Below are 12,351 nucleotides of genomic sequence, written 5' to 3' on the forward strand. Positions count from 1 at the left end.
GACCACAAATGTAGTGGCTTTGAGTTCTTGAATTTTTTGTTTTGCAAGTTGGACATGAATCTCACTAGACTGAAACCAGAGTGCTGCAGGGCTGTCCTCATTTTTGGAGGCGCCTGCAGTTCTGGAGGCCGCCCACGGTCCTTGGCTTATGGCCTCTTCCCCCTGTTTCCAATTCAGCAGCAGAGAGTTGGGTCCTTCTCATGATGCATCTGTCCCTCTTCCACTCTGAAGGGCCCTGGTGATGACGTTGGGCCCCCTGAGTAATCCGGGATCCGCTCCTCGTGGTGAGGTGGGTGAGCAGCCTTTGTGCCCTCTGCTGGGTCAAGCCACTGGGCCCTGTAAGGTGACTCTTTCGCAGATTCCAGGGATGAGCATGTGGATGCCTTAGAGGGGACATTATTCTGGTGGTTATCTGTGTAACCTTCACTCACATCCAGATGATTTGTTCTGGAAGTTTCCATTGCTGCCTTTGTAGTCCCTTCCCATGCATGCCCCTTAAGGCAACCGCAATTTTGATTTCTTTCACTATCTCCCCACCTTGCCTGCTCCAGGCCGTATTTATGCTGAAGGGCTGCCCCACCCCTGCCCGGTGGGATGGAGGGAAAGATTTGGAGAGGTAAAACCTCCTTGTGACTATAAGCTCTTGGTTTGGGGAAGGGAAGATGAGTTGAAATAGGTTCAATAGGAAGAAAAGTGGGCATGTGGCCAGGCAGACCAAAGCTGGGAGTCCACATACCCACTCGCTCTGGTCTTAGGTCCCACCTAGCATGCAAGTCCTGAGCAGAGCACCCCCTCTCCCTAAGTCCTGCAAATAGGCTACTACAGAACAGGTTTGAACAGGTCCAGGAACCATGTGGAGGGCCCTGTTCTCCTGCTCACTCCTGCTGACCTCCCCTTGAAGTGCTGATTGCATTTCTCCAGTGGCATAACTGATACGCCTCTTGGTTCCGCCTGATTGTGGCCAGGGATTCAAGCCAAACCGAGACTCCCCTGAATCGAGACTCTGCCCATCCCCATCCTTTTCTAATTTTGCTTTTCTAATCTTCTTCGTGTCTTCTGGAGCCTGTTATCCATTGGATTGTTTTGTTGAGCACCTTCTGTTGGTAAAACTGTTTCCAGTCCTTAAGGGATTACTGAGGACCGGTATAAATAATACAGAATAAACATACTGTCCATTGCAGAAACATATATAGAAGCACAAAATCCTCCGTCCCCTGCCCTTCTCCCATTTCAGAGGCGCTTCCCTTACCCTGAAGGTGTCAGCTGACGTGGGCTGGCTGGGCTGGCTGGATGCTAAGCAGCGTGGTTTGCAGCCGGGTTGAGCGGTTGTAGATGACAGGTGGCCGGCTTCATTTGTCGTATTTAGTTTCTTATTGAAAGTGCTTTTGTTTTCTTGAATGACCAGATCGTCCCCACCCGCTTGTCAAGCAGCCTCCATGCTGGAGAGGTGACTGGTGTGTCCTGAGGCGGCAGCCCTCTGGTGGCCCACCACATTAGTGAGCAGCCTCCTGTGACCCTGGGTGTGGGAAGATGGGTCTTGGTGCAGAAGTTGGGTCCCTGATATTAGGCAGCTTTAGGTTGCTTTCTCTGCCCTCATGTACATCATCTTGTGTCTGTGGGTGTGTTGGCTCTAAAAGAGATGAAGGGTTGGAAACTTGGTTTCGGGTATTTGAGCAATTTCCCAGAATTAATTTATTTGGTGGCACTTATTTGTGTCATGTCCACTCCGTATACAGATCTGAGCAGGGGGATCCACTTAGGAGGAGCCACCACGTTCTGGGTTATTAGAGTCGCTATTTAATGAGACATTTAAGGAGTGCTGCATGTGCCGGGCCCCTTCAGGGTGCTCTGGAGGCAGCTGTCAATCACAGGTGAAGCACCTGCCCTCCCAGAGCTTCTGCCCTGTGTGAGACAGATGTGAGCAGTTGAACGATAAATATAGCAGCCGTGCGACTCAACAGTGTTCTGCAGTGAAGAGAATAGAACACAGCAGTTGGCCTGGGAGCATTAGAGATGGCTTCACTGAGAAAGTGACATTCATAGTGGCTTCACTGAGAAAGTGACATTTGTGGTGAGACCAGAAGATGAGGACCCAGGGAGAGCAAGACACTAGGGCAGTGGCATCACGTGTCTGCCACAGGACCATTCACTAGCACATTCTTGGGTCACTTTCATGGGGACAGAAGGCTGTGTTATAACGTGGTCAGTGGTCCTTAGGGTGACTGGCAGTACTGTGTCCGTTCCTCACCAGGCTTCTGGCTTCATGGTTTTCTTTTTGCACTCACTGTTTTCTCTCTTGTGTCTGACACCATGCACCACTCATGATGCCTACCCCGTGATGGTGGGTGGAAGGAACGGTAGGAAACTTAGCAGGAAATAAGGCAGTAAAAGACAGTGGAGGACACTCGAGACTTCTGCTTGGTTCAAGGCTAAGTAGCTGCAGACATGGAGCCTGGGGGAGCATTCGGGAGGGATTGGCAGGCAGGAGGACCAGAGAACACAGGTAGGAAGTTGGTCCTGTATAAGAAGCATCAGAGTCAACACCAGGGAGGGGAGAAGCAGGGACCTGATGGAGAAGTGCTCATGGGACAGATGTCAGTCAATGTGGCCTGAGGGTCAGAGGGCCAGAGTGGCTGTGGTTGTATGGTGGCAGACGAAGGTGTGGTAGTCAGGTGGTGACTGAATCAGCCCTTGGCAGGTGGATACAGGCTACAGTGGGGGAGCCTGAGGGGATCGAGGGGCTGGTAAGGCTTGAGTTTTTTTCCAAGATTGGAAGCCAAAGACCACCATGCAGGGGAGCGCCATCTTTCCAAACGGGAAGATGCAAAACTGGCAGGAAGATCGACCTGGAGAATCAAATACATTGTTTGGAGCTTTGTTTTATTCCGCTGGAAATGACCGTATTGTATTTTTATGTAAATAACTCACAACAGTGTGGAACTTGCAAGGGGGTGAAAAGAGAATACTCATAAATGAAGTTGAAATACCATATTGTGTTTTCATATCAACAGTGTATACTATTGCTTGCAGTGGGTCCAAAAGCAAATGCGTTTCCAAGAGGCGGGCTACCTGTGCATTTGGAGCTTCTTCCTCTAACCACTCTTCCCTGCCCTTCGACACTTACTGGAAAATCCACTGTTTCCATGAAGGTTCTGAGATGGCTGCAGCCCAGCGTCGGCCCCTCCAGCTCTAAGCATCTACGCTCACAGGCCTTCCCCGGGTGCTTTTGACTCAGTCTGACTTAAGAATGTGTCATCCTTACCTGTTACGGAGGCCTGTGGGGCAGGTGGCCCATCTGAGTCATCCGTGCATTGTTCACGGGGCTCTGTGCTGGGGAGGAGCCCAGGGGACTCCTCGAGCAAATGATGGCCCTGCAGTCGTCTCCAAAACCATTTTCCGTCTCCATTGTTAACAGCCTTGTTTTGTGTGCTTGCAGTAGAGGAGCGGCTCTCAGCAGGCTGCAGTCTTCCCACCACCCCCTGGCAGGCTTCCAAAGCCCATGTGCCTCCTCCACCACCACAGGTTTAGAACTCTGTGTTGACGATCTCTGATGCTCAACCCAGAGAGTGAGAGTTGGGCCACCATGTTTAACCTTGGGCCGACCCTGGGTCCTCTGCAAGGCTTGGGGCTGGCTCTGGTCTCCAGTCAGTGTGGCGGCCAGTGGGGCTCACGGGGGCCTGTTAGTGTTGAAACTCTGTGTGTTTGCCCCTCCAGCACTCCTTTTTCTGCCGGTTGACAGAAGATAAGAAGTCCGAGAGATTCTTCAAGGTCTTTTATGACCGAATGAAGATGGCCCAGCAGGAAATCAAGGCAACTGTGACTGTGAACACCAGTGACTTAGGAAACAAAAAGAAAGATGACGAGGCGGACAGGGAGGCCCCGTCCCGGAAAAAAGGTAATGCTCCCCATCTTCCATCTGCTGGCCTAGGAAAGGGAGAGGAGGCTTGGTTTCCTGTAAGTTTTTTCCATCATTTTTAGACTCTAGGATGCATCACCACCCGAATTCTCCGAAGAAAACAACTGCTCTGGTTTTGAAGTAATTCTCCCTAGGTGACATGAGCTGAAGTCCTGTGACACTAGTCATAATTACTCTTGTTTAATAAATTTGTGGTCATTCTTTTTGGTCAAGCTGAGGGTTTTATTGGTAGAGAATCTGTGGATATTCTTTTCCTGTCATTTCCATGCAGTCTTAGAGTAATGCATACTCTAAAACTGGTGTCTTAGGGAGCTGGGCACAGTGGTGCACACCTGAAATTCCAGTGACTCCAGAGGCTGAAGCAGGAGGATCACAAGTTTGAGGCTAGCCTCAGCAACTTAGTGAGACTCTTAGCAATTTAGCAAGGCCCTGTCCCAAAATTTTAAAAAGATGTGGGTAGGGAGGGGGTGCTGGGAATGTGGCTCAGAGTTCAATCCCCAGTGCCACACAAACAAACAAGTAAGCAAAGCTACCAGTGTCTGTCCTTGGTCAGGTGATCTCTCCTTATTTTCTAAAGGACAGAGCTTTTTGTCTGTCATCTCCCAGTAGTGCTACACGGAGTGGAAGACCCACAGTTTTGGGAGTCAGACAACCTTGAATAAATTAACCACTGTGAGTCTTGCTTTTCAAGTTTAGAGCTAGATTTCTCAACCATAGCACTGTTGACCTTTGGAAGCTTCTTTGTTTTAGGGGCTGTCTTGTGCATTATAGGGTATTTATTTATTTAAAATTCTTAGTGTATTAGGGCTTGAACCCAAGAATGCTTTACCACTGAGCTACATCCCCAGCCCTTTTTTATTTTTTTATTTTCAGACAGGGTCTTGCTAAATTGTTGAGGCTGGCCTTAAACTTGTGGTCCTCCTTCCTTAGCCTCCCCAGTTGCTGGGATTATGGGCATGTGCCTCCATGCCCAGCTATATAAGGTATTTATTAGCATATGTGACCTTTGCTCAATTAGATACCAGTAGCACATCCCCACCCTCAGCCAAATGTGTCTCCAGATACAATGTCGTTATTCCCTGAGTGGGATTGGGGAAGGCATCTCCCTTGATTGAGAACAACTAGTCTAGAATGGGGATAAATGGAAGAAACATGAAGGATGCCTAAAGACTGAAATGAATTAGTCATATATTAGCCAGCTTTCTGTCACTATAACAAATACCTTAGATAATCAGGTTATAAAGATAAAAGGTTAACTTGGAAGTTTTGGTCCATAACCAATTGGCCTCTTTGTTTTTGGTCCAGTCCTAAGGCAGCATGTCAGACAGGAGCATGTGACAGAGCAGAAGCACCTACCTCGTGGCCAAGAAGCAGAAAAACAGAAAAGACCAAGGCCCTCCAGTCCCCCTCTAGGATATCCCCCCAGTGAATCTAAGATGTCCCAAGAGGCTGTGCTTCTTACAGGTTCCATCACCTTCCAATGGCACATTGGGATGGGGATCCAGCCTTTAACCCACTGGGGAACTTTGCAGATCCAAAGCATAGCAGAGCCTCTCTTCCTGTTCAGTTCATCTAAAGCTCAAGCCAACCTTGCAAACTAGGTAGAACGCTGTCTCCATTTTACCAATGAGGAAGCAGAGGCGCAGACATGGTCCTTGACTTGTTAGGGACATGCAGCAGGAAGGTGTGGAGCTGGCATCTGAGCCCAGGCGATCCGACTGCCGTCCGTGCTCCTAACGACGATGCCACAGTTAGCTCAGGGATCCTGAGGACTGGGTCGGACAAGCCACACAAAGGACCACCAGTGTTAGGTGACCACTTGGCGTCATGGTGAGCCTCTCCCAGCCGCCTGAGATAGAGTTCACTGGTGCTCACCAGGGTGCAAAGGAGGACCCGAGACCCAGAGCCTTGGTCGTGAGGTCCACAGAGCTGTACCAAGCTCTTCTCTAGACATGGGCCTAGCCTAGACGGGACACGGGGACCAGGAGCAGCTGGCCAGGGTCCACTCCACCCTCATCCTGCCTAAGGACTGAGAGGAGTCTGTGCCTTCCCAGGGTGTTGTGCCAGCCTCACAGGTCTCCAGTGGAGACCCAGGTTTCTGAGGTCCCTTTGGAAAGGAGAATGGCGCTCCTGAGGATGTCCAGTACTGACCATCTCACGCTTGCCTTCCAGCCAAAGAGCCCACGACGCAGATAACAGAAGAGGTCCGGGATCAGCTCCTGGAGGCCTCTGCTGCCACCAGGAAAGCCTTCACCACCTTCCGGAGGGAGGCCGACCCCGACGACCACTACCAGTCCGGGGAGGGCACCAAGACCACCACCGACAAGACCAAGGATGAGCTGGAGATGAGCGCGGTCATTACCATCATGCAGCCCATCCTGCGCTTCCTGCAGCTACTCTGCGAAAACCACAACCGAGACCTGCAGGTGAGGGCCCAGGCAGGTGAGGGACATCAGCCACCCTCCTCCCACACTTAAGCACCTCTCGTGCGGATAGCTAGCTTGAGCTGCAGCGTGGATGGCTGACTTCGGAGTCTCCAGGCCTCGGTCCCCATCCAGGGGAGGTGCCTGTGGGTGATGGGATCTTGTAGCCTTTCGCCGTGCAGCATCTAGGGTCTCAAGTAAAAATCGAAGATGTTAGCCTTACAAAATCAGGTGCATAGAAAGTTCTCATGAACTCAGTCGCACGCTGCACAACGTTACCTCGGTCAGTGGCAGACCATGCCCGCGATGGTAGGTGCCATCTGCCCCAGGAGGGTAGTAGACTGTGCCATCTGGGTTTACATGAGTGTGTTCTTTGACGCTGGCACCAAGAGGTTGCCTAACATCTTGTTTCTCAGCACTTATCCCCATCCTCAAGCAAAGCATGGCTGCCAGTTGAATGGAGTAGTTGCCTTCCAGAGTTTCCACAGATAGTCAGGAATCGTTGCTCCTGGAAATCCTTTGTTCATTTCTTGTTTGGGGATGATAACCATAGCCAAGGTTTATTGGGTCTTCTGAGTGCCCCGGGTGCCATGCTTTGGGTAACTACATACGTTGTCGTACTTCAGAGAGAGGATGCGGGAGGGAGGGCAGGACAGGGCCTTGGACCCAGGTGTCCCAAGGCCGGAGCTGCTGACCACACGCTGCATCAGAGGCTCGCTAACTCCCTTGCAGAGTTTCCCAGCCAAAGTGCCACAGCTGGGTTCCAGAGACTGGCCTTTTTCTTCCAAATGGGCCCAGGTACGTGGAGGCCCAGTCCCGCCCAGGAGAGCATCCTGGAGCCCTGGGCCCATGGCCACTGCCTGGGTTGGCTGCCAACTCTTGAGCCCAGGGACACCACCTGTGTTTGCCTGAATGGAGGGAGGATGAATAAGGAAAAGGTGTTGGACAGCTCCTCCCACGTGGAATGCTTCCTCCCAGGATCACAGTCAGCACTGGGAGTTTCTGAGCTTAGAATATAAAAGGGGAAAAAACAGTAGGAGGCTGAAATGTCACATCTGGCAAGGGCAAGGAAGGTGTCACCTATAAGTACTGCCATCGCTAGCTTTCCCACAGGTGACGCAATGGCCTATCACACATTGACTGTGGCAGATCATTTGGTGTTGCCACTGTGAGTTGCTGCCACCCAATCTCCATGGGGATCAGCCAGGTAGGAAGGACTGTTGTTATGGAGGAAGGCAGAGGAGTGAAGGAAGAGCCAGAATTTGGAAAAAGCATCTCAGATCTGAGGTCATTGTCTGGCCAAGTCTGACCCACGACTTAAAAGGAAGAGATTGCCCACAGACTCCGCAGGTGGCCACGCTGAACCCGCAGGGCCAGGGGGTGTGAGTGGCTGAGGCAGAGGCCCTCCAGACAGGGCCGGGGTCTTTCTCCTGCTGCTGGTTGATGTCAGCCATTGACCTTCGTGCTCTCTGTCAACCCCTGCGTGTGGGATCCCGCCTGTCAGTTTTCTAGCCCCTCTGCAAGCTCCCTTCCTGTGGCCGAGAGCACCTTAGTCCTGGTTGGACCTGCGTGGCTCAGTCAAGTGGAGCAAGACGCTCCTGCCCCGAGGCCCAGGTGTGACTGTCGCCTAGTTAGCTGGTCCCACTGTCTGAAAAGTGACTGTGCCCAGATGTCATCTGCCCCTCTGTCTTATAAGGGACCCCGTTAATTCTGAAGGAGGCCTGTGAAGGTGGAGTTAGTGCCCTGGAGAGCCAAGGTGGCTGGGTGTGGCATCTTTGTGGGTAAAGGGCCCACCCTGCTTCTGGGGCCATTTCTAGACTAAGCATAGTGACAGTTCCCTGTGCTGCTCCTCTGTGTGACATCACCAGTGGGCACCAGTAGGGAAGCAGGGATGGGATGATTGTGCCAGTGAACAGTTATGGGGTACCTGGTGACGGGACCTTGTCTGGTCGGGAGCCCGTGGGCCCACCAGAGATGGCAGCCAGTGCTGGGTGTTACACGAATTCATCATAGGGCATTCGCTGGGTCAGAGGAAGGGGGCCACCCCGTGTGCGCAGCCCGGGAAGGCTTCTCAGAGGTGCTGATGTGGGAGTTCTGTGCTCACCACGCCCAGGGCTGCCCAGGTGGACCCTCCTGCCACCCAAGGGCAGAGCCGCAAGCCTCCCCAGTGTGGTCCTGGGTGGTGCCCCTGCCCTGCTCTCCGCCTCCGGAGCTCTCCCTCGCCAGCGCATTCGCCCTCCTCCGCAGTGGGGGTAGAGTGAGGCCTAAAATTCATTATTTCTTATTTGGAAGTCTTCAGAATTGTAGTTTCATACTCTAGCTCTTCCCACAACTGTCCTTCAGACTAGCGCCCCAGGAAGCCCACAGGCAGAAGCTCCTCCTAATGAAGTCTTTCCAGAACTTGATTCTCCTGTCTGCAGCTCTGTGGGATACGGTGCTATGGGGAGGGGGTAAAAGATATTTTCACATATTGGGGAAAAAAAAGACCTGGTAATTTAATTTCAAGGTATATAAAGATGATCCAATTTGGTGCTTTCAAATTCCTTTTTTTTTTAAGCCATAGAATCCTTTGTATGAAGAACATTTATGCAGAAATGCACTGAGCAGATGAGAGTAAAGCTGCTCTGTTCAGAGTGGAAACCAGAGAGTGCTAGAGTTCCCCCCTCCATCTGTAAGAGCCCTGGAAGGTGGGGGCATTCCAGGGACCTCTCCCAAGGTTCCACAGGCCCACTGAGAAAGCCAGTGAACTGGACCCAGGGTTCACAAGGATGTAGGTCAAAACTCCCACAAAGTCAGGCTGGGTGTGGTGGCACACACCCGCAAACCCAGCTACTGGAGAGACTGAGGCAGGAGGATGACAAGGACCAAGGATGTGGCTCAGTGGGAGAGTGCCCGGGTTCATTTCCCAGGGCCACCAAACAAACAAAAACACCTTCCACGAAATCCTTCAGGTGGTGAACTTGCCCCAGTGAAATCAGATTTTCAGGAGTCCAGTTCCCCTGTGATGGTTTTCCGTGGGGATCCACTCTTGTGACTGACACCTGTTTGTAGCATTCCGTCCGGGCAGTGGGTCCCAGGGAGGTGGAGTTGTCTCTGGAGGGGTTTCTGGCTCCCTGGTTTGAGAAGCGCAGATTGACTTGAGAGAAGGAATGGGCCTTCTGAAGTGGCAGCCCCTGGGCTCCTGCCCAGAGCCTCTTGTCCTGTGTACAACCTTAACTTTGCTGTTGGTAAATGTGCAGTAGAGAGGCAGCTGCGGAGTTTGTGCCAAGTGGCAGTTGCTGCTCTAAGGAAAGCAGGTCCAGATCTCTGGGTAGACTTAAGCCTGGGCTTGGGGCTTTCGCTTCTTTCCCTGCCCTTCCCTGCTTACTCTCTCTCTGCCTGGCCTGGCTGATGGGAAGACTTCTCCAGCACAGCAGGTGGCTGGTACTGGCAGCACGTGGGAGCAGCCCCTGGGTGCACTGACAGCATCCCTCTGTGTTTGTAGAGGACAAGAGGACAGGGGTCTGAATTAGGGAATGGGAGGTTCCAGCAAGTCACCTCAGAAACCCTGGGAAATGGGACAGGCTTTGGAGAAAGGGCAGCTAGCTGGCCTCCATGGGGAGCTGGAAACATGGGTGAAATATTAGCAGGCGGCTTCCCCAGGGCCCTTTCCTTCCTCTGTCCCATGGAATGCAGAGATTCAGCCAGCATTTGTAAAGTGCCCAGGAGGCACCAGCCCCCGTGCCAGCTGCCTGGGGACTCAGTGCTGTCAGTATGGTTCTGGGGAGAGCCGTCTAGAGCTATGTCACAGAGGTGGGGCTGTAGCATCTGGGAGCTGGCCACATCCTAGAGGAGGAGGAGGCAGGGGGATGGCTCAGTTGGAGCCCCAGAAGCAAAAGAACAGAGTGCTTGATGAGCAGCAAGCTCAATGCAGAGAGGGGCGTGGTGGGAACCCTGCTGTCACCAAGCAGAGAAGATGTGGTCATTCAGGTGGCCCCACTGAGCAGAGCAGGGTGTGGTGGGAACAGTGACTGGAATTTGAAGGAGCTACTGAGAAGGAGGCCCTCTCCACCCATCGCTCCTCCACCAGACCTGGCCAGGGGCTCCTCCAGGCCCTGAGGCAACAGCACCACTCCCAGAGGAGTGGGTAAAATGGGTCTGAAACCCTCCTCTGGCTGCCTGTGGTCCTGAGAAAAACAATCCTTGACTTCAGGAATATGTGAATATATCCTCTTTATAAATGTTCAAACAAAAATACACGTTTAGTTGGTTTTTTTTTATTTCTTACATACATGACAATAGTGGAATGCATTACAACCATAAAAAAATAAAAAGTGCATAGAAGGAATAAAAAAATAGTTTTAGTTCAGACTTCTCTTTCTCCTATCCAAGAAGCATCATCTCAGGAAACATTTAATACAAATGTGTTTGTGTCACCAATTAACCTATTTGCCAATTTCTTTTTAACTTAACAGTGTGCCCTAGATCTTTCCTTATGACACACATTGATCGACTTGGTCTTTCTAGTTTACAACCATGAATGATATGGGTAGTGTGTCTTTATTTATTTATTTTAAGTCATAGATGGACCTCTATTTATTTATTTATTTGTATGTGATGCTGAGAATTGAACCCAGGGCTTCATACAAGCCAAGCAAGCACTCTACCACTGAGCCACAACCCCAGCCCCTGACTTATTTTTAACTACACCTCAGTTGGTAGGCATTGAGGTTTTTGTTTGTTTGTTCTGTTTTTTATAGCAGGAATTGAACTCGGGGGCCACATCCCCAGTGTCTTTTGAAAATTATGATTTTTCATTTTGAGACAGGGTCTCGCTAAGTCGCTGAGGCTGGCTTTGAATTCGTGATCCTCCTGCCTCAGCCTCCCAAGCTGGGGGGAGTAGAGGCGTGTGCCACCACACCCGGCTCCTTGAGGTTACTTATAATTCTTCACCATTATCAACAGTGCTGTGGTGAGCACCCCATGCACATACTTTGTTAGTAAAAATGAGCATTTCACAAACGTGGAATTACCAAGTCAGAGGTTATGTTCATGTCATCTTGTGATTTTAATCTTTTTCTGTTTTTCATTTTCTGCAGTAAATAAGGTGTCACTTTTATAACCGTGAGATGAAGAATATCACGCTTATTATTTCCCCGTGCTTTAAGAATGGGAATGGCCAAGCAGGAAATCCAGGCTCCCTCCATGGCCCATAAACCACCTGTAACATCTAGTACCGTGGGGAACTGTCCCCACTGCTAGGCTCTGCGTGTTCAGCATCCAGGCCGCACCATCAACTCTTTTTTTCTTTTCTTAGTGCATTACAGTTATATATAAGAGTTGGGTTCATTTTGAAAAAAAAAATAATACGTGCAGGGTATTTGATATACTCCATTTCATTCCCAAGTCCTCTACCTTTCCTTCTCCCTCCTCCCTCCCTTGATATTCTCCTTCCTCTACCCTCTTGGTCTTCCTTTCACTCCTTTATCTAAATTTATTTTGATTGGCTCTTGGTAGTGATACAGATGCACAAAGGTGGAATTCACTGTGGTAGATTTATATACACACACAGCGTCATTTTCCTACCTTCATTCTGCTTTTCCCACCTTTCTTCCCTTCCCCCCAATTTCCTTCTTCTGCTCCTCTTATCTTCCCTGTCTTGATATCTTTACACACACACACACACACACACACACACACACACACACGCATGCACACTTTTTTCCCTTATTTCTCTCTGGCTTCCACAGATGATAGAAAACATTCAGCCCTTGACATTCTGAATCTGGCTTATTTCACTTAACATGATGTTCTACATTGCCATCCCTTTTTTCTTTTTTTTTCCAAATGCCATAATTTCATTCTTCTCTATGGCTGACTAAAACTCCATTGTGTATTGTGTACATACACCACATTGTCTTGACCCATACATCTGTTGATGGGCATCTGGGCTGGTTCTAGCTTGGCTGGTGGGAATTGTGCTCCTGTAAGCCCTCACGCACGTGTTGTGTGTCACCATGGTCTGTTGGTTTT

At 50.6% G+C, this 12,351-nt stretch overlaps 1 protein-coding gene across 19 annotated transcripts in view; it reads left to right on the forward strand.

Moving 5' to 3' along the window:
* Positions 1 to 12,351, forward strand: part of Itpr1 (inositol 1,4,5-trisphosphate receptor type 1) — a 389,291-nt gene that overhangs the window by 231,065 nt on the left and 145,875 nt on the right. For all 19 annotated transcript variants that reach the window (XM_048787037.1, XM_048787038.1, XM_048787047.1 and 16 more), the window contains 2 exons: positions 3,715 to 3,895; positions 6,089 to 6,342. In XM_048787037.1, the coding sequence (XP_048642994.1) occupies positions 3,715 to 3,895; positions 6,089 to 6,342 (435 nt within the window). The remainder of the gene's footprint in view (positions 1 to 3,714; positions 3,896 to 6,088; positions 6,343 to 12,351) is intronic.

The sequence above is a fragment of the Marmota marmota genome, unplaced genomic scaffold (assembly GCF_001458135.2).
Source record: "Marmota marmota marmota unplaced genomic scaffold, marMar, whole genome shotgun sequence".
Classification (NCBI taxonomy): Eukaryota; Metazoa; Chordata; class Mammalia; order Rodentia; family Sciuridae; genus Marmota; species Marmota marmota.